The sequence below is a fragment of the Buteo buteo genome, chromosome 15 (genome assembly GCF_964188355.1).
Source record: "Buteo buteo chromosome 15, bButBut1.hap1.1, whole genome shotgun sequence".
In the NCBI taxonomy this organism is placed as follows: Eukaryota; Metazoa; Chordata; class Aves; order Accipitriformes; family Accipitridae; genus Buteo; species Buteo buteo.
In genome coordinates, this window is record NC_134185.1 from 21794077 (window position 1) to 21816967 (window position 22891).

At 41.5% G+C, this 22891-nt stretch overlaps 2 protein-coding genes across 2 annotated transcripts in view; both read left to right on the plus strand.

Moving 5' to 3' along the window:
- The first annotated feature begins 554 nt into the window (after positions 1-554).
- LOC142039896 (uncharacterized) lies at positions 555-22883 on the plus strand. The gene is given in 9 exon segments (XM_075047022.1): positions 555-560; positions 2759-2951; positions 5333-5460; positions 8269-8323; positions 8326-8468; positions 9436-9557; positions 10580-10807; positions 14298-14500; positions 18592-22883. Coding segments are annotated over 7 exon segments (873 nt in total). The 3' UTR covers positions 10806-10807; positions 14298-14500; positions 18592-22883.
- Positions 11640-22891, plus strand: part of ROS1 (ROS proto-oncogene 1, receptor tyrosine kinase) — a 51845-nt gene continuing 40593 nt past the window's right edge. Inside the window, 4 exon segments of the mRNA XM_075047024.1 lie at positions 11640-11822; positions 14298-14500; positions 18592-18747; positions 20045-20135. Coding sequence (XP_074903125.1) covers positions 11640-11822; positions 14298-14500; positions 18592-18747; positions 20045-20135 — 633 coding nt within the window.

Consider the following 22891-nt stretch of genomic DNA (forward strand, 5'->3'; position numbering starts at 1 on the left):
GGAAAAGTAGTAGCAGAAAAAGTGCTGCTGTTTGCTATGGCTTGGCCTAAGCCAAAAACCAACCAACCAACCAACCAAACCCCCAGTGTTAAATATACCTGTCAAAGAGCTGAAAAAGGGAAGAAAACATGACAAAACTTACAGGAACACAGTAGCTTTGGCTCTTCAAGGATGAAGGAATACTGATATCCTTCAAAGCCTTGAGCAAACCTGAGATGCAGTAAAGAAGGAGGAGAAAACATTTCACTTCTTTTAAAAATGGGTGCTATGTTGCCAACACACTCTTCAACACTGATACCAGGCCAAACTCAGCCATCCCCAGTACACCCTTGTTTCAGAAGTTTGCGATGGCAACATCATTCCAGAATCAGATACCGGAGGAGTGATAGCCCTGAAATAGTAACATACTTGAAGTTCTTGTGGCATGTGAAGATTTGGGAGGTGTGTGTGTGAGAAGAATGTTGTACACCCCTGAGCCAGGACTCTGTTCAGGCAGTAGGATTTGTTAGCTGGCATCCTTTCCGTGCTAGAAAACAGGCACTCCTCCAGGGACCATGGAGGTGCCCTGACCTATGAAAGCTGTTAGTCTTTCGGGGTCTGGCGGAAGGCCCTTTCTTAAAAGAGAAATTAAAATAATAAAAATCCATACAATGTGGATTCCCCCCTGCCATCACATTCCATTCTCTGACATACTTCTGCTTCAGGACAAAAAAAGGGGAATTACATCATTGTGTGGATAGAAAACAAAGGGCACTGACAGCATTGCTTACAGTCATGTTGCTTAAAATGTTGATGTTCTCCTTTTGTCCCACGAACGGGGTTCATTTATCCAGTGTGCAAGCCAGTAACACACAGAGTCGAGGTATTTTCAAATTAATTTCATTGGTGTGCATGAATGGGTGCCTGTCTCAAGACAGCACACCCTTGTTTCAAAAATCCTCACATTTATACGCTTAACTAATACATATTCATTGTTATTTTCCTTAAAGATTGGTTCTTTCTTCTTCACCCCTCATGTAAATTAGTGCGCAGACTCTGTCTTCTTCCTTGATTGTCTTCTTTTGAGTAGGTGGTATCACTGGAGTAGGTGGTCAATGAGTCAGTGGTTGCAATCTCCCCCTGTAGGAATTACCTTTTGCCTACTTCTTCCCTAATCTTGGCAGTTCCAAGTGGTTCTTCAAGGTTTATTGACCAGACCACAATCCATTACCTTTTCTGACATAAGCATAAACATAAAGCCCCATTGTCTAATAGTTCCTAAACCCTAAATCATGTCTAGTTATTGTTTCCCTGTTTTAAACATTAACTGATGTGGGCTGTACACAGGACTTTAGAAGCTCCCTGGTTATTTCAATCGTATTACACATATTAATTGATAACACTATAGTGAAGTCGGCCCAGTATTTGCTCAGTTATTTACCTAAATCAAATAAAATTTATTCTTCTGTAAAGGGCTTTGATTTAACCTTTAGCAAATTCTGCATCCTGTTACTAAGAGCTGTGACACAAAGAGTCTTTTCAGAAAAGTAAGGAAAGAACAGAGACAGCAGAACACCATATTGAAAAAGGGAAAAAAATCTTGACCAGGCTGATCCAATGTTATGTTCAAATTAGGTGCACATTTTGCAGGGCTGCCTCATTAACTTTATGGTAAAGAATGAATTCTGATCCAGCATAGATCTATGAAGCTGGCAAGCTGTTCTTCCCAGTACTTTTAAATCTGACCAAGATTTCCATAACTAAAACAAATACCTTTTCCTTTCCTCCATCCTTCCTTTTAATAGAATTTGAAACATCCAGGTGAAAGGAGGGAGTCCCAATACATTGTGTACCATTATTTTGCACTGAAGTGAGAACAAAGGTGCATTACATACCAGGAAATAGTAAAGACAAACAGTGGAAAATGAGGTGCTTGTATTTACTTGCTACCTTCTTACAAGAAGAACCATTTTTAAAGGCTTCTATTGCTATACCCCTATCCCAAGTGTTTGTTTACACTGGGAGGTTAACTTCTGTAATTATACACCTAAGCATAAATGTCTGTAATTCCCTTTGTGGCACTCCTAGTCAAGAAACAGAATATTTTGAATGTTAATGTCACTTCTGCTGACTGCAGTACTGGATTCTTGCCCGGGGTGTTACCAAGCTAACTAGTGACTCACTGCCAAGGTAGATGATTCTCTTTCAAAGATGCAGAAATTTTTTTAGAAAAGTATTCTATTGAACAAGTGCTGCAGTCGCAGCAATTTGGGACATCAGTCAATGGGTGTTCCTTTTAATTAGTGCTAAAGTCTTTGTGTGTGTGAGCTTATCTCCAAATCTTGCAAGTGTAACTTACCCAAGAAGGCTTTAAAAATATGTTGCCTTCATATTTGAAGATCGGAATTTAAGACACTTTTTGCCAAACTTGAGCAAAATTAGAAAAAAGGGAAAAATGTTCTACCTTAGTTCAAGAGCTAATCTCGTTTTGATGCCTTCTTGGTGCTTTTTTGTGGATTTATATGCCTGAAGGAAAAACTAGGCACAACAGAAATTTTGTACAGTTTGTCTTACTCTATGGTAGTATAAATGAAGCCACAGTGTAGGGTGTTACCTGTAAAAAATAATATTTTGGCAATATTTTTTTTTGTTGTTCTTTGCTAATGACTAAATACCACGTTTCTAGGCCTGGCCCAACCTTAGATACATTGATTGTACAGAACTGCAATCCTTGCAGAACTGACTGCTTGTGTCTCTGTGTTTCTTTTTCACAGCATAGGTCCACAGTGCTCAGTTCATGGAGTTTGCAGAGGTGGAAAACCATGACGACTTTCACACTAGTGAAGATGGATATATTCACACACAGGACCAGCGAGGGGTTTACATAATACATGATGCGGCTTTAGAGGACCTGAAGGAGATTAAGTACCAGCTGCTGCTTGTGGCCAGCCAGTACACTGAGAAAGATAAAAGTAAGATATCTACAGGTCCAAAACACTGTGATAATTTGGTTTGCTGTTTTCAAGGTAGGCTGATCTTACAGCTTCTTGAATCATTGCTGTACTTCCGCAGGACCAAGTTCTAACTGGATTTTTGGGACCTTTCTTTATCCTCCTAGTTAGCTAAGTGATGAATGTGTTGCAAAGACCTAACTGAGCCTGTGGAATTCCTTGTCACATGTTGTTAATGTCACAGTTTTGCACTTATTCAGGGTCACAGACATCAAAGTCGTCCTGGACTGGAAAATAACACAGAAGGGACATTTACTGATGTAGTTAAGTAATATAATGAGCAAGCACATCTTCAAGGCACAGAGAGAGTCAGAAAAGAAAAATGTTAATTGTTTCTGAATGTCTTTTAATTAATGTATTGGATTGTTTTTCTGCAGAACTAAATTTACCTCCCACCACTTTTAAACCTTTCTCAGTTGTAAATAAGAAGCTGCAAAATATTTGATGTTCCAGACTTCCTTTTTTCCTGCTGCTTTTTTTAATAGTAGGAACTAAGTTGAGACAGACTATATTACAGATTTCTAAAAAGAGCAGCTGTAGTTCTAGAATAGTGAGGAGGAAGAAGCTTGTAACTGTAGAAAGCATGGCGGGAGGGCCATTAGAAAATAGTGAATAAATGGCACAAACACGTATGATATTCAGAGAATTGCACAAAATATTTCTTAAATCACTGGAATTACTTTCTATATTGATAGGGCAATGTTTTGATGTTTTAGCATGCTTCCCTAAAATTTAATGTTCTGACAAAGAATGCAGGGCATAGCTGAGGATTAAGATGACCAAAAAACTTTACAAACCTGTGAATGCCTAAATGCCTGCTTGGACCTTCTTTGAAGTCACCTGAAGGTCCTCACTGGGGACCTTCTGCTGAAGCATCTTTCATATGAGGGGAGGCTGACAGACCTGGGATTGTTCTGCCTGGAGAAGGCTCAGGAGGATCTAATCAGTGTGTGTATACATACCTGGTGGGAGGGAATGAAGGTGAGGGAGCCATACTCTTCTCGGTGGTCCCCACTGACAGGACCATAGGCAATGGGCACAGACTGAAACATGTGAAATTCCATCTGAACACAAGAAAACACATTTTTACTGGGAGGATTCTCAAACACTGGCACAGGTTGCCCAGACAGGTTGTGGAGTCTTCATCTGTGGAGATATTAAAAACTTGACTGGACATAGTCCTGGGCAACCCACCCTAGGTGACCCTGTTTGGGAGCAGGGCTTTGGGCTGGATGACCTCCAGAGGTCCCTTCCAACCTCAACCGTTCTGTGATTCTGTCACGACAGAAGGCAGACTACTGAATGAGGCTGGGTACTCTGGTAGTCTGGTATAGCAGTTCCTGTGTTTACAGGTCACTTCATTTTCACCCTCATACAGCACGCTTGAGCACTGATCATGTACAACCTGTTCTAGCTCCTTATGCTCCTTCTTGTTATGATCTCTTTCTGTGTGCCATGAACCCAAACACTTTTAATGCTGACTTCTCCAGTGATCATGGACTTCAAATTACTCTCTTGTTCAGCTTTTGAAAAATAAGACACTTAAAGTCTGGAGCTGAAGAGTAGCTGCTGAAGCCTCTTTTATTTACCCCATGGCTGATTTTTAACTCTGCAGCTGTAAACATTTCAGATTTACTCTACTTGATTTATCATCTGTTGTCAAAATTAGCTCTAATTTAGACAGTATCACAACCAAGAATCTGAAAGCATTATTTCTTTAAGGATTTCTCATCGGCTGCTAGTGTAGAAACATTTGTAGTAATTTTTTTTCCTTCCTTCACAGTAATTTTTAAATTATGAAGACTGGCTTTTCCAACAGCAAGCCATCTGAAAAGAAAGCCCTCCCCTGGGTCTGCACTCTGCCCTGCTATATCTCTGTAAAATTTATCTTTGAGTAGTCCATGCCATTTTGCTTTGATCTGAGAGTGAAGGTGAGGTGGTGAAGACAATCCCAACATGATTTGGTGCTGTGAAAAATTAAGCTTCTCTTCTCTTTCCTCCCCTAGTTTTCTTGTGCTTTCTCTGACTTTATCTCTTGATGCAGGCCTTTTGAATTCCAGCCATTGCCCTTTATCTCAGGGAATAGTTGTTAAAAGATGATGGAAGAGATATGTTTAAACCAAATGCCTGGTGTGCTTGTTCTTTGCCTTGCAGAATACTCTGGGGCCCTCCAAAGCTTATGGGACTGAAATCTTTTCCTAGCCTGGGGTTCCGTGGCAAGCAAAAACCACAACCCCGTGCTATAAGTAAAAAGAATCACCACAAGCCCTGGGACTCTAGGTGTGTGGAAATCCCTCTGATACTGGCATCTGCTTGTTCTCTACTTAATTTTTTTGTCTTAGGCAATGTAACTTGTGAGCAATTCAGTAGCAGCAATATTCTTCGCTGGGCACATGCCTCTGTGGATCAATTTGCTGTGCTGCTTGACCTCTGGACGTGTGAAACTGCTCTCTTGGAAAAAAAATGCCAGGTACAGATACTTTTCTTGGACTGAAAATGGTAATTTGCTGTCAGTTCACTTCAGGTTGCGTAAGGTTCCTTTTAAACAGCATTTCCCAAGGTGTATACATACGGATGTCAGAGTCAGCAACTGTGGGTGGTGGTACAGGTTTCAGATGCACTGGGTGCCTGGTGCTGGGCTGGGTGCAGAGGGTTGGAGCTGCTGGGTGCTGTGAGTTGGGTCCAGAGGACCCCAGGTAGTGGCTTTTGCAACAAGGGAGCAGAAATGCTCTTGCTGTCAGACAGCAGCCTCTGGTAGCTGCTGTGCCAGGGGCTGGAAGCACTTCTGCAAGGCCTTAGGGAGAGTCACCCACCACTGGATAATTGGGAAGGATAATTGGGAAAGACAAGGCCAACTCCAGAGCAAAACTGCAGCGCACGTTGTGTCCCTCCTTGCATGCCAAGGAATGGAGCAAATGCAGACTAGGAAGAATTGGGTGCAGCCCTGAGGAGTCTGGGCCACCAGGAAGTTGAAGATGCACATTTTTTTCTCTGGTCTTGGCTGTCCCTGCTTTCTGGGGCTGGTGCAGGAAACTTTTAATGGTTGTTGTCAGAATTGTAATCATTGCATCTTTGTGAAGCCCATGGAGGAGAAACTCAGCCTGCAGCTGGCTAGGCACATCATTTGGATTATCCTTTGTCAGCGGGAACCAGAGAGATGTTTTGTATGTTACAGCATAAAAAATAATCCATTTATTAATAAAACCTATAGCTATGATTCTATATGTATTATAAATTAGTTACTCTGAGAAAAAAATGCCATGATTTAGTATGGAGTTAAAAAAACCAACAAACAAACCAACACTAAAAATGCATATTAAGTGATTCGTACCTTTACTGTTCACAAGGGCTGCTGCATATCCTGCAGGCTTTCTGCTTCCTCTCTCTGAATCTAGTCAGGTGTCTGTATTTTGCCATGGGACATGAAAACATACAGTGTTTCTGCCCAAAGACCTCAGTCTTGAAAGATGAAGATTAGACAAGTTCAGAGGAAGGGACCCAGAGGATCTTGGAAGTGTATTTCTGACTACAGGACTCACCAGTCCCAAGGACGATGCTGGGAGTGTCAGGAAGCGGAAAGGAGCAGGTAGTCCACTTCAGAAGCAGGGAGAAATGGCACTAATTGAGGTCGCCTTCACACACTTGAAATGTTTTGTTCACAGTCCTGGAGTAACACAGGGCAGCTCTGAAAATAGGAATGCTAGAGGGTGCTAGGGAACCTCCTGTGTACCACTGAAGAGGCTTTAAATAGAAAACCTTTTAAACTAAAATAGTTGTATGTAGTTTAGGAAATCTCCTAAGGCCACTCTCCCATTTTCATAGAGGAGCTTTGTGTGATGGAGCTATATAAAATACTAATTGCCTAGTTCACTAGTTTTCTGCTCTCACCCCAATAGACTTCACTTTCCATTGCTGTATGATCATGCTACCTCTGTGAATCTACCTTTTATTATTGTCATGGGCCTTCCATATAAGGAAACATGCTTTCTTTTTTGAAGAAAAACTCCCAGTAGAGAAGAATGAAACTTCTACAGCAACAATGCACTAATTCCCTTCCAAAACCATCAAAGAGTATATTCTGGAACTGCTCTCACAACCCAGCTCTCTAGGCAGGATTAAATGTACAGATGTGCTGTTGCTGAAGGTCTTTTGCTTTTAGCTGAAATTAAATGGAAGTGGGTCCTGCTAGCTTTGGTTCCAGCTGGCATTGAGTTCTTTCTGAGTGAGGAAACAATAGCTCTTTGTCCAGCAGCTGAGACAGCTTAGCTTAGCCAATATGAAACTTGTTTAGGCCTGTTGCTTAAGCAGTGTTTTAGCTTCCTCTGGAACAGTTCAGGTCAGGCAGGTCTAAATCAGAGAACTTTACTCTTTCCATTGAAATCTGAATTCTCAGCTACCAAGTTACCTCCTAAGCCCTTCTGCATCTTCCTCTTCCACAGTCTTCTGGTCTCAGTACGGAAAGTAACGTGGATGCTTTTCCACTTCTGTGTCCATGTAAAATAGCCAGATGTAGATCATTTCATATTGAGATGGCCTATTTGTCCAGAAGCAAGGCAATTAATATTTTCAATCCCATAATTGCCATCTGACCAAGAAGTACTACAATGTCATCTGGAGAGTTCACATGCTGTCATGCTTGGCACATTTCTTTTTCTGTCCTAAGCTGTGGGTATTTGTAATTAAAATTTTTACTTAAATGAAACTTTACAGCTATTCTTGGTAGAGGAGCCTGAAGAGGGCATGCGCCTTTGTACATCTTTAATTACATCTTTGATTACTTTGGAGTTTCTCCAAAAAATGTAAAGTAACTGTGACAGTCATGGCCAAATGAGATAAAAGAGAGTCTTGGATGAGTCTGCAGCTTTCAGTTTGGGCGAAATGGAGTTTTTCAAAGATACAAAACCAGTGTGTGTGCTGGAAAAGAAACAGAGAATAGATTAGAGTGGAAAGAAGTAGGTGTTTTTAAAGTAGTAAGTACATCATCTTGTTACTTTTTGAAGGGAAAAATGTGCAGAATAAAAATCTTTATGCTTCAGTGGAAAAAAAACCCCATGTTAACTATGCAGGATTTGAAAGAAATTTCTCATATGGTCAGTTCTGTTCTCAAGCCTTCTGATGAAGCATCAAGTAACATCCTGTGCCAGAAACAAGATGCCATACTGGGTCACTGTTGGTTTGATACAGGAAGCAAACTCCATGTTCAGAAATCTTTCCCCAACAAAGAATGAATATTTGGGTGAATAAAAATTTCTAAATGTGCTTCTGAATATCTCTTCAGCTTCTAGGTGTTTATTCTGAATCTTACCAACATGCTTTGGACCCAGAGGAAAGATTTGCTTTGCCCAACCAATAACTGACATCATGCATAAACATCCGTGGTTTGATCTCAACCTTGAATATTTTGTCAACACCTACAAAGATGAACGCATCTGTTTACTACTTCACCTCCAAGTGCTGAGGGACATAGTAAACCAACAAGTAGGTTGAATTTACAGTATATCCATCTTGGGGAAGTAGGAGATGAAATCCAGAATGGGAAGCTTTGATTATAGCCTGCATGTGTTTCATGTGTTTACAGTGTTAAGATAGGTCAATACTAATTTAACGATGAAGTCTATGGCTGCTTTGTAAATTGAAAGCATGAAGCTCAAGAGCAGAAAGCTATAATTTCATCAATATCAGAAAAAAAATGTTGGAAAGATTGCAGAGCTTCATATGTCATGTTAAAGCCACATCTGCTACCGTTTGAGACAATTAGAAATAACAGTTGAGAGGCATGGAAGCTAAATAAAATTATAATCTATATTTGTTCTGTAATGCAGTGGATAAGGAACTAGCCCTGTTTATAGTAAGAGAAAAGAGAATTAAAAAAGAATATAAACAAAGGTTACACTTTAAAGTGCACTTTGAAAAGCAGTATATTTCAGACAGCTGTGAATTCCTGTGTTAATAATTAAATCACAGCATTTGAAATACTCACATTTTTCCTCTGGTTTAAAAATCTGCCTCAGCTTTACTCTGTATCCTGCCACAAGATATTTCCTTTCTCTGAACTTTGATTTCAGAGGCTGCAAGCTGGGAAGTTTAATTAGCTAACATTTGTAACTTGGCTTTTAGTCCACAAACAGAAGTTTGGGGTTTGGTACAAGAGGCTACTGTTGTGCTGCTGTTGCCACTAATGCTACCATATTGCTAGCAATAAAAATGGAGCCTTGTCAGTATTGGAGCTTAAATTTTGTTCTGAAGGAATATGAAAGATTCAAAATAATTTTATCAGGAATAATTCATCTAGCGTGGGTATATATATAACTGACTTTATATATATTAAAAAAATAGAAAATTTTGCAGCTTATGTTTAAATAAAGAATAGTTGTTTTTGCCTTGATTTCTAGCTATGTGTGAATTTTATTGGCTAATGTCACTTGTGTTTATTGCTGTGTTTTAGATAGATGCCCAGCAGGATTATGTCCACAAGATTTGGTGGGAAGGTCAAAGAGGTGGCATAGGTGAATTTGGACTTCCTTATAATGTAGTTACTAAGCAGCTTATCTCTCTTAATACTAGCCAGTGAGTGATTATACAGTTTTATTTCTCTGGAGAGTACCTCTTTCTGTTCTGGTTTCTGTAATTGATTGTAAAAATTTGGGATCCAGCATCTGAAAATAAGACTATTTGAAAAAATGACAGTCTTAAGGTGAATCAAGCAATAGATGAGTGTCTCACGTTATTTAGTCTCATGCTATTTAGATAGCCAGAAAAACATTCAAAGAAGAAAGTCGTTCCTCCCCCCTTACGTTTACACTGCCCTTTCATGACAATGGATTTGATAATTGCATCTTGCAGTGCACCGGGACACTAATATTCCCATGGGTAGACTATTAAACAGTAGTGATGAAAGTGGGTGCTGTGGTTAGACTACTCACTTCAGACTTGCTGCATCAGTATCCTGACCTGGCTTCACAACTTTCGCTGCCCTTTGGCCGCAGTCTATTGCTCTTTCCAGCACAACCGTCTAGCTGGATGTGTGTGTACTGTTTTCACACGTGGAATCCATATCTTACCTGCAGTACAGACCTGCCACACGTTCCCCATCGTGCAGCTGTGCAGTGCTGTGGGTTATGTGAACGGTTTACATAGCAGCTGATTATACACCCAGAAACCAACAGCCCCTTGCCTCTGGTCCCTTCTGGTTTCCTGCCTCTGTCTCCAGCTCCTTGGCCCTATTCCTCCCCTGACACACATTTTGATTTTGTATTGGTTATCTGAGGGCTTATTTTCAAGTGCAGTTTTAACGGGCGGGCATAATAGACGTGAAAATGCAGTTAAAACAACTGTCAGCTAATGAAAAAGAATTTTAAACATTTTCTGCTTTCATTAGCAAATGAGACTACTTAGATGTGTTCCAACATAATTAGGTTTATTAAGGCTTCAGTTCTATTTTTAGACTTGATGATTGATTTCTGATATGCACGAACACTATTGCAATTTATTCTTGCAAATTAAGCAATTGCAAGTTTTCTTTATATATACAATTTATAAAAGAATATTTGCAAGCTATTTATTCTTTCTTTGTTTTTGTTGTTTTCAAGTCCTACTTTGAAGAACATTTATTTGCTGGAGTTTCACCCTTCTCTTGGTCTGGTGTGCTTGATCCCCAAAGCTCTTGAGTATATCTACCAGGAATTCTACAGCATCTGCAGACCAAAAACAGCCAGTAAAGCAAGTAATCTAGAAAAACAAGTGCTTCAGCTAGTAGTTGATGAGTGGCTAACTATGGAAAAACCAGAAAGTTTCACAGTTCTCATATTCAAATAGATGTAAGTTCCTTTTTTTTTTTTTTTTTGTTAGTAATGACTCTTTAAAGCAGAATGCCCAAGTGTGTGATCTTGCTAGTTCATTTACACTTGCTGGTTAAAGTTCTAGTTATGTGATTCTGAATTCAATTATTTGCTTACGATTGGTGAAGATCCGTTCCATCCACCTTTAAAACAAGAATTTTTTTCTGTAAATTAACACAGGAAGGTAGAACTCTTGATCTCATGCCAGTATAAAGTAGGAACAATCAGCTTAATGAGAAGGAAAATCGACACACTTAAACTGACATGAGATCACGGTAAGTCTCCAGGTTTTGCATTTGTGTGTGTGTACAGTCTGGAAAAAAAAAGACTGGACATTAAAGCAAATTTGTTATAGGTGGACCCAGTTATTACTGTAATGTCCACCATTTCCTGGTGTAGAACTCTGATTTTGGTTCGTTACAATTTTGATAAATGCTAATTATTGTGAATGAAATTATCAATGCTGGACATCTCTATGAGGTTGATTTTTTTTTTTAATTAGTCAGCTTAGTTGTTGCTGGGAGCAAAAAATGGAAAATAATTTATTTTATCTGTTTTCTCTACAAGAACGTAACACAGCTATGCTTTGGAGCATACGTTTCAAGTCTGGGAAGACTCCTTAGGTAGTGATATGCTATGCTTTCATTCCTGCCAAGTTTGGCCAGCATAAACTAAAATAAAACACGCTACTGCCACATGTTCAGTAGGGCGACATTATCTGAAGCTCCTGTGTGCCATGGTATATCTATAACCTGAGGCAAAGCAGGACTTTCCACTGTCCCTGCAATAATCGCTCTGGTCTAAGTGACCCATGTTCGATTTGGGTCTGAGCGCTGAAAGTGAGTCCGAGGGGCTGTCAGCCTGCACTGTCACTCGCCTCGCCTTGGCCGGAGGCAGCAGAGGCAGCTGGCCAAGCAGATCCCCGAGGAGACGCGGCAGCTCTGCTGGCGGAGCAGGAGATGGGCAGGAGCATGGAGAAAATACAGCTGGCTTGGTGAGTGGGATGGTAGCCAGGAAACGGGGATGAAGATTGAGGTAGATGAAACGCTGGGAGGCAGAGACTAGAACTAAGATCCAGTGGGTTCCTTCCTTTCGAAAGGAAAATATATGGGGGAAAAAGTGCACAGTAAATTGGGGCTGGGGCAAGGAGGCACCTCGGGGTGGGGGTGGGTGGGTTGAGAATGGTTTGGTAAAGAGATTGGCTCAAGCTGCCCCAAACCAGTGATAGCAGGACTTTGCTAATCAAGGGAGTGGGGATGAAAATGGGAAGTTTGAGGCTTGGAGACAGAACTGGTTAGATGAAGAGACTGTGAAGACAGTAATGGGTAAGAAAGTATAGTGGCAAACTAAAGGCAGAAGGGCACAGCCTCCTAGGATACTCCCCTCCCTGGCCTAGAGCAAAACCCAGAAATTACTTATCCAGCATCTCTCTGCTGCCAGTAAAATCCACTGGCAGTGTCCCACTACTCTCTTGTCCACAGCAGATCACAAATGATTCTTTGCTTTTAAAATTTTAAATCCTAGAAGTCAGTGGCAGAGATCTGTGCATGGATCATAAAGTTACCACACTGCTGTTGCCAAGGGGGAAGGGAAGGATTTTGTTGTGTTTACTTCTTGCACATTCCTTTTCCTCCAACAGAAGCTGCAGATGAGACAACCACACGCAAGCAGACAATGTTTAGAAGACACTGAGGTTGTAAAAGTCTAGCATTTAAATTTTAGGAGATGTACTTTTGCCAGAGCAGATTTAATTTGGTTTACTTTTGCATAGACATGATGATGCAGTGTTTACATGATTACATATTATTTTTCTTTATGACTTGGTGTGCTAAAATCAACATTTCTGTCCTTCCTGGACTGCTCCTTTTGTGACCCTGGCCCTCATTCTTTCATGTTTTTCCAACCCTTCACTAAGGATGGTTTTATAAGATCCAATTTTTATTCCCCATCTGACTTCCTAAACATCTCACAACTTCATAATAAAAAAATTACCCAGGGGTGAGGTACAGACGCTGCCAGCCTGGGAACAGGTGGTTTTCCTATGTAGAAGTATCAGAGAGGCCATATAAAAAGAAAAGTGAATCCTGGAATTACAAGACTAAGTGATCCCTGGGAAGCTGTGAGATCTTTCTCTCTCACCCCAGGCCAGGAGCAGCTGGATCATACTTAGGTTCTTCCCATGAGATAAGTAGCTGTCCTGTTCTTAAACACATCATGTGACAGACTTTTCCATGCAGTTTGCTGTAGTGCTTTACCAGCTTTACCGTTACCAAGTTCTCCTTAAAGTCTCACACAGATGTGCCTTGTTACAGTCTAAGCTTATTACCTCTTCTCTTGTCCTTGTTGGAAATAGGGAAGATGCTATTCTCCTTTTAGCAGCTCTGTGAAGAAGCACATAAAGATGGGTTGTCCTGTCCCACCCATCCAGAGTCATAGAATTACAAAAGCACATTGTAACATACTGGGTAAGACAGACAAAATCAAGTTGCACAACTTCTGACACTTAACTTTGGAGTGTTGTCTTTTCAAACTTTTTTTTTTTTTTCAGTGTAGCTGTGAAAGTGTAGTGAGTGGCAGGTGTTAAAATCTAGACTTTTATAACTTATAACTGCATGGCTGGGTTCAGATTTCCTCATGATCTGTGATTCATTGGTCATAAGCAGCAAAGTGTGAAGCCATTCAGCTATAGCAGTGGCCACATCTATCCCATCTGACACGAGCAGGGTGGCACAGTTGTATGGGCTATGACAGCTAGAGACAAGGAGCACCTTTTCCTGCACACAGAGCCAGGAGCTGTTCCCGTCACCACTTCCACAGCACAACAGCCAATGGACCATTATCTTCTTTCCAGCTCTCCACATTACCAAGCTGCAGCTTTTGATAATCTTTCTTTCCTGGGTTTTCTGCTCCATTGGAGGCTTCCATTATCCCAGTAGAACAGGGGTCCAACTCTGCTGAGTTATCTGACCATGTGAGTTTGCTGTCCCCATTTTCAGATCATCATACATACAGTGGCACATGTGCTAGGATCTGCACACTCTTTAGAGAAGGAATGGCCTCAGCTAGTAATAAGTGAATCAAGTTACAAAGCCGCTGCTTTAGAGAGGTATATACACCTGAAAGCCTTCTGAATTTTGTTTATAAAAAAAAAAAGGCAAATATCTTGTGTTAGATATAAAAAAATAAATAAAATAAGCTTTTTTAAGTCCTTTGAGTAAACCCAGGTTTATAGATTCAGTGTCTTTACCTTTGGAGCAAGTGGCAAAACACCAGTGTATTTTTAGGGGTCAGGATAGGTCAGGGTAGGCACAATTCTCAGCTTGCATGGGTTGCGACCCCATGCAACTCCAGTCATGATTTACTCCAGAAAAAGAAAAAGGAGAATGGTCCCCTAAAGTATTTAAAGACCTTTGTCATCTGTATGTAAACGATTTCTCTGTTTCCTTCTCCCCCCCGCCTTTCTTTGCAGTTATTTGCTGAGGTACAGATCAAGGACCCTGTGCTGGTGCAAGAGATTGCTTTGTCACTATTAGAAATGGGAGCAGATGAAGAAAAAAAGACAGGCGGAGAAAAACAGCTCTTTACCCTGGATTCCTTCTCCATGCTCCTGGAGCTTGCCACGCTCCACCAGCAGCTGATAGAAGTGGTGACAGAGAGTGCACAGCTAGCCAGGTTAGTGGGTCAGTAGTGTTGTTTTAGCAGCACTGGTAGGGTGACCTCAGAGAGGTGTGGTTTGTAGTGAAAAAGTAACTTCTTTTAAAGAGCGACCTACTATGTTTGGAAAAAAACAGAGAGAGATGAAGAATGCCTGCATCTGTGTTGTGAGAGATATGTTTGCTTGTTACATGGAGATGGAGTCTACCTGGGGTTTGCAGATGTTCATTAGTTTCAAAAGATGAGGCCACACTGCTCCTCAAAGGTTAACAGGAGAGGCCCTTTCCCAGTGAAAATACTGAAATTTTGTCAAAAGGAGGAGCAGGAGGAATTCACTGATTAAATGAACACAAAGATGCCTCCTTCTGCAGAGTTTTACATAGATGATTATTTTAACTGCCTTCTTATGAAGAGTAGTGCAATATAAGAAAAGGCACACAAGAAGTACAAGCTTTGTTCACCACCAGAGGTAGAAAAGCATAAAAATTGTTCTGGCTGTGATAATCTACAAAAGGGAAGTCTGTATCATGCATTTATGGAGCTATCAGCTGGAGGAGATGACAATTTGTACAGGAAGACATAGAAATAAGGACTACAAAGAGTAGTGTTGAACTACTGGATTGGAGGCAGGTTATTGGTGAAACTCCTATTGTTCAGCTCCATATTACTTGGCATTTTTATTAATGATATCAGTAGAAAACATAAGAGGGTGTTATTAAATTCAGGACATTGTAATGCTGGCAGGTAAAACTCATAAGGAAAGTAAATGGAATATCTTACAGGAAGAACTCACGGTTCTAAGGACTGGAGTAGTAGAAAGCATATAAGGATCAATAACACAAATCTTGAGGTTATGCATAATAATATGAAATTCTCCTGTGAACTTTGAGCTTATTAGTTGGAAGCAACAGAGGAGGAGAAAGAACTGGATGTATAGCTGGCCATGGGATGATTGTAAACTGCCAGCGTATCGCAACCATGGCAGGGGGAAAGCCCTTATATCTTACTGTGAATCAGGCAATGAGTTTTGTAATCAGTGGAGAGAGGGAGAATTGATGCCATGTATGTGATTCTGGTGAGGCCTCACCTGGATTATTAAGTATAATTTGGAGATTTGTGTTCAGGCAAGATAAATTCAGATTGAAATGGGAGCAAAGATGATCTAATAGCATGCTGAGGGGAAATAGAGAATGCATTTTACAAAAGCAAATGAAATATCTTGGCTTGTTTATCCTAGCAAAATGAAAGCTGAAAGAAGATAAGATTGTTCTCTATAAATACACCAGGAAGATAAGCACTGGGAATGGAGAAGAGGTATTTAAGCTAAAGGCCAATTTTGGCAGCAGAACAAATGGATTTAATCACTGTGAATAAATTTAAGCTGGAAATTAAAAGGGGATTTCTAAGAATCAGACAAACTTCTAGAAGGGAAAGAGCAAAGGGTAGAAAACTTAACAGTTTTAAAATGGGGCTTGATTCATTTACGAAAAGGATTACTGGGACATGATTGCTTGCGATAGCAAAGTTGATTGTGTAGGATAGATGACATTCCAGTCATGTTTTTTCTTTGTCTTAACTCTTTGTCTAGCTTTCTTCTTGAAAATTTAGAGTCCCTATCAAAAAGTCAGTAGGATTTATTTTCAGCAGCTGAAAACCTAGACATCTTTAAGATACTTAAGCCACAACCATTCAACTTAGTTTGGTGGAAAACCTAATTTTCTGTCACAACTCTTTTTCATTAAAATAAGAACTTCTTTAACAGCTATAATTTGATATCTGGAACTTTCTTGGGCAAACTAACAAACAGGTTAATTTACTTCAACCCAAGCAATTCCATGAAGCAAGGTCTTCTTTCTTGGTAATTTGTGTTTCTTGTTCAGATACTCAGCTTTCTAATTAAATACAGGTTCTAGTTAAACTTCTTCCACTGGTTGAGATAACTCTTTGTGTTCCTTCACTCATACACATACATACATACACACACATACATTTTCTGGTAATTAATAAGGGGTAAGGTTATATTGCAACTTTTCACTTAGCTGAAAAATCAATATCCAATTGCCTTTTCCCATAAAACCTGTAGGAACTTATTATCTTGAAAGCCCTGTTTCTGTGTCAGATTACATTAATATTCACCAACTGATTTAGAAGTTATCCAGAGGAGACAGATGAGCAGACCGGATCATCACATGGCTGCATTTCTTTCGGGAACAGGGCTAAGAGGACAGACTCAGCTGAGGTGACATACTTACAAATCCCTGAAAAGTAGCAGTAAATTGTCATTTTCCAGGATAGGAAGTCAGTGGAAAGTTATGACAAAAAGTAAGACTTCATGATGCATACGTAAGGTCATTAAGCATAACATTCTCTTCATTTAATAGAAGATGGTTAAGTCAATCTAAATACCAGTAGAAACATATATAGTTTATTCAATGTGACATTTTAAGGGGCTATTTTTAAATCTTCTTTTGTTGTGATGAAGTTCACAGTTTATTGTAATATGAACTGTTAGAGACTCAGATTCAGACTGAAACATCAGAAAGGTTAGTAATCTTTTTTCCTGCTCTGCAAAGTGAAGTGTGTGCACCTACATTTGTGGATTCCTCTACCTTATACCATAGCTTCTGTCAGAGTTTTGGGTCAGACCTGCCAGAATTACTCCCATTACTTGCCTGTCACTCCATTCCCAGAGTGGAAGGTCATTCACATCTAAAAGTACACATTTATGTTGTATGTACTGTTCCTTGCAGCCCTTGTTGCTTCTCTTTGTTTCTCAGTGTTCCTCAGTCCTCAGTTCCTCAGTATTCATCTACCATCTGGTGAAAAGGGACAACCTTTGGTAGAATAGTAGAGCTAGACAGTGCAGCAGTCTGAATTTTGCTTCTCTGTTTTTGCTTGACACAGCCACCTTTTTAATCTCTTTTTTTGCTATTTTTTCCCTTTGCACACTATTAATAAGCTGATTTGTGTGCTGATGTCTGTTCTATACAGGCTATTCATATGTCTATACTGGTCAACTAAGAGAGCAACATTTATAATAATTACACAGGTCTTTGTTTTAAGACCTTAGAGTTGATTTTGGCTGTGATCCATATGATTATTGACTGATGCTTATGGTGTCTTTCATATATTATTTTGTCTCCTCCCCTTTTCTTTCCCTTGCTGTGCAGGCAGGGAATGTTACCTGATTTCAAAGGACAAAGAGCTACATCTTCTAGGTCCTGTTTGTGTCTTTATCACATTCTCATGACATAGCTTCTCTGTGACCTGATTTCTTGACTGGAAAAACACCTGCCTTACATGTTAGGAGAAAGCAAGGAAGTATGTTATTCCTTTGCAGTCTGTATCAAAAAGTCAAATTCTTTCTTTTTAACATCTTCTTATACTACATGAGAAGAGCCATCGCAGGCCAGATCAGTGTTTCTGTGGTCTTGCATCTGAAGGGGTGCAGGGATGGATCCATAGGGAGGGAATATAAAAAGCAGGACAGCCCCCAACTTCTGACGCTTGATGCTTTAGAGATTTCCTGAGCTAGTGGTTGTATCTAGACCATGTGTCTACTGTCTGCTGATGGACTGCCCTCATAATTTGTTATACTGGGGAGGTTGTACTGGGGTTTTGTCATACTGGGGGCTTCTAGAATGACTGTTTCTTAAGTTATGAAGTCACTTTTTTAATAGTAATAATGTGTACGAGTTCTGCTCGTCTATTGAAGCTTCCTCTCTGGCAGTCAGTCCTCTTCCCAATTTCTAGTCTAAAATAATATTCTTCACGTCTCTGCCAAATGCAGTCCTTTCTAAATAGGAATATTTAGCATATTTCTCTTGATTTTCCCTTATGACCATTGTAGACTTGCAACTTATTGTCCTTTGTTTGTAGGTGCTGTCTGTGTCAGTCGAATGGGTGATACTAAGCAACCATGAGCTATCTCGATACAACACTTGTTTGCTTCATATCCATCATACCATTTCAGATGCCAAGAAATGTTTTAAGTAGAATGCAGATGTCTCATTGAAATTAACCTGATGGATGTAGGTTTCTAAATGTATATTGCTTACAGCAGGAAGAAAGTTAATTTTTCAAATGCATCCATGTGCTTTTCTTTCTAGGTTCTATAAGGCTTTTGCAATGGAAGCAGGTTTTGGTGAGTTCCTTTTGTACCTGAGGCCTGTGCTCTTCGAATCTGCATCTCACAGGGAGAAAGCAGAGCACCTCCCACCAATGTTCATTATATCTCTCCTGGAAGATGACAGCTGTGTTGACAGGTAGACTGAACTTATTTTGTGTTTCACAGGGTGTAATCCCTTTAGTTTGGATGGGATCAAGCCTTTAGTCTGCTTAGGCTCACATATAAGCCACAAAAACTTCAGAGTGTAAAATACATAAAATTATCTAGGCAGAAAATGTGACATGCTGCATGATTTATTTCCTTTTTGTATAGACTCTGGGACTGAATAATACTAATTTGAAGCTGTTGAGCAGTGAAAGTGAGGAGACATTGAATTTGTGTGGAACATTGGCAATTTTGGAAGTAAAGTGCATTTTCTTTCAAAGTGAGGGATGCCTAATGGGGCTGGCCTGTAAGTGATTGCCCCAAGCCCCATAAGTAGCAATATGGGACCTCAGAAACTGTTGTGAATAAACTCCTAATTCTGAGCATGGAGAAAGCTTATTCTCCTAGAATTATACTGCACTTCATGAAGTGATATCTTTGATCTTTGTTTTTCAACTCAGTCACCCAATCTCTGCATAAGGAAAAGGCTATTTATTATTTTCCCTTTTCTTCTGGGGAAAGTGACTGGAACGAGCAGATTTTACAGTTGCCGTGATTTACTCTTTAAAGAGTTGGTGAATATGTGTGTATACACATACATAAATTACACCAGTTTCTGTGTGTGTTTGTGTGTATTTTAGATCAATGTTTAGGAGGAAGAAAGGAAACAACTTGTGAATTCTCTTATTAGATTCAGGAAGGACATCCCATCAGTCGTTCACTATGGCTAATGTGGGCAGCAGGGCTCCCTTCTGACTTGTACGTATACCACCTGCAGTCCCATGCTGTTGTTTGCATCCTATTCACTTGCATACACCCGAGCCTGCTGTGAAAATTGGGCTGTTCCAAACAAGTTTAGCAATTGCAAGCAACATGGAATGAAGCTTCAGCTGCTAATAGAATTGGGACAGTGATGGACATCAGAGCCCAGAAGACAGTACAGCAGCACATAAAAACCACATTAGGAACCAATACTTGAAACAAGGCATGATTAAACTGAACAAGCAGACTAAGCTCATCTAGGAGGAGCTAATGAGTCATTGTAATGTCAACTACAAAACATGATGGGATGTATTCTTTTTTTTACAAAACTACTTCTAAAAATTAAAGCAACATCCTAAGATCACTAAATTAGGGACTAGAGTGGCCAATTCCATCTTCTCTTCTAAATTTAAAGGGGGAAAGAACTGAAAATATTTCCGAATATATCACTATTCTCCTTTCATCCTCAGTTTGGCTTCTTTTTCTGTCATACTCCATGTTTATAGGTAATTTTGCTTTCATTGCAGATATATTCCATCTAGCTTAACATTGAGCATCCAAGAAATCGACAGTCATCTTGGAAAATTTAGTTTCTGTACAAGAGATGGTGTTATGCAGGTGAATGATTTAATTTGCAGAATAAGCAAAAAATATGTATTATGTTATTATTTATTTGCCAGAGTATGAAAGGGCCTCAGTCATGTGTTTACTAGACACTATAAACTTCTCTATAGTTTGTCTTTCTCTGAGTGATAATATGATTTAGTCTACTGTTTTATAATTAACTTCATAAAATTGCACTGAAAATTAGATTGTTAATGCGGCCTAATCCAGGAATGCTTACTGGGATGAAACTCTTTTAAGTTAGCAGAGCTTTGTCTAAGGAACTTTGTTAAATAAAGGAGGATGCCTGTGTGTGGCTGTATGCACACATAGTAACAACATTTGGTGTAGAGAGTTCTGTAATAAAAGAAAACAACCTTAGTCTTCAATGCTATTTTGCATACTTATTCCTTTCCTTTTTGTATGAGTGTATAAAAACAGTATCACAGACTGCCAGGCCATGGAGATTTCTTCTTTCTAGCTCTCCACAAAATCTGCTTCTTGCCATCAACTCAGTCATGACCTGTACTCTGCAGCAGGGTGGCATACAGTTAAAAATTTGCCAAGGAAAAACAAGTATGTTTTATTTGGTGTCTACTTCTTTCCCAGCCTGTTTGCACTTGGCTGCACTGTCTGGCACTGTCCTGCTCTGGAGTAGAGCTGAGAATACAACTCACTAAATACCAATGAATGAAATGTTTCTTTGATCTCTACAATCAAGTCGTGTTTCAATGATAACAATGTATATGTCCCGCCCCCCCCCCCCCATGTCTCCTGACTCTTACTCTGCCCAGCTCGGCTAGAAAAGTACATTTGCTGCAGAAACTGCTACAGCCTGTGACTCCTCCGCAGGTTGTCAGCTTGGCCCTGTGTAGAGGCTGTTGAGGTCATCGACTCTGCACGGGACACCGGCACCCTGGAGATCTTTACTCCCAGTCATTCCTTTCCCCTTGGGCAGCAGCGGTTCTGCCGCTGCTACAGGCAGCTGCTTTCTGAAGGGCACGGGGCTAGGATGAAAACAGGCTGCTGCACACTCCGGTCAGACTAAGATGCTGTTCTCTGGGGACCCGGTGCAGGGAAAGCCGAGGCACTTTCTGCACTGCCAACGCCTCTTCACAAGGGAACGATGCTCTGGTTTTAGCAGAAAAAGGTGTCGGTCGCAGGCAGCCACGTATCACCATGCACAGCTGTTTGGCAGGTGTCTTGCTTGTTCAAGTAGAGGCGTACGTCTTGCCTGCGGTCTTGATGCCAAAACAATGAGGGGTTCAAGTTACAAAAGCCTTTTGCCATCAGAGCAAGATGACAGCTAGATTTCTACCAGCGCTGTATTTCAGCTATGTTGCTAGCTGAAAATGGCTTGCAGGCCAGGAGATTTAGAGGGGTCTGAATTAAAGAAACCGAGTGTTGAAGTGTTTGTTTTAAGGAGGTGAACTGGGCAGCCAAAGGAACTGAGCTGCTCACCTGACTCACTGACAGAACGGCCCATCCAGCCTACCAAGTATTGCGTGTTGCAGGCAGCAAAGCGCAGCCGTGACGCACGCTGGTGGGAGCAGCACAGAGTGCAGAGCTATGCCTCTGTACAGAGCAAAGATGGAACCTCCAGGGCTCTACGGTCATCTGCTAAGGACATCTAATATACTAACATGCCCCTTTGCCTTCCCTGCTTCACGTCTAATTACTCTGCAGGCTGGAGGGCAGGGTGGTAAGTAACACCATGCAGTGTCTCTTATCTAAGTGACAAGGCCTGCACAGGAAGCCTTGCGTGGAGGCAGGGTTAGGAGAGCAGATTTTTGATAGCACAGAGGTGAGGAAAGGTGCAAACACCACAACAAAGCCCAAGGCTAACCACCGTGTTGCTCATTTGCAGATCAGCCACTTGCACCTGGTCTGCTCGGATGTGCTGTTTCCTCCTGAACAGAGCTGCCACTCTGGCACAAAGCAGCTTTCGGTCTCTTCTGGCCTGCCTTCGGGATGCTTTATTTTTTTTAAATCTCTTGCCAGCATCTGTTGGCCCCCCACAACCCTGACGCCACATGCAGACCCGTACAGCAATCCCGGGGGGGCAAAACCCCCTGTTCTGCAGGTTCCCTCTGCTGCTCCTCCTCCCTAAATTATGGGGGGGTGGCGGGAGGGACAGGAGCAACCCCCAGACTCCTAAAGCAGTCAAATCCAAAGGATGGAAACGCTCCAGCCGCCTCGACGCTTTTTCGGTACGGAGGCAATGAAGGTCGCTGCCAGCGGGAAGAGGGCAGGGAAACGCACGCCCTGTACCCCCCAGTGACCGCCGTCGGCTGGTCTAAACTGGGCTGAGGGGTCCGTCATGGCCCCCCCCCCCGCTACCGCTCAGACAAGGATCGTTAAGGGGACGCTGCCGCCCGGCGACCACCGCTCGGTACTGCCGCTCGGGGGGGGGGAACGCGCATGCGCGGTGCCGCCCCCGCCCGGTGAGGAGACGCCGCGGCCGCTCGGCGCGCAAAGCGCGGGAACGGCAGCGCCGGTGCCGCCCGCCGGGTGCTCGCTGCTGCCGCTGCGTGGCCGAAGCGCGGAACTGCAGCGCGGCCGCCTCTGCCGCTGCAGCACGGCAGCGTTGCCGGGCGCGATTCCCGGTGGTGGGTGAGGGCCAGGACCACCGGTGCGGGACGGGAAGCTTCAAACCGCCCGCTGCAGCAGGCTCCGGGTCTGCTGGAGGCGAGCCGGGACAGGGCAGCCCCAGGGAGCTCCCCGGGAGCTGATAGAAGGGAGGAGGGGAAGGGGGCTGGCACCCCTCATGT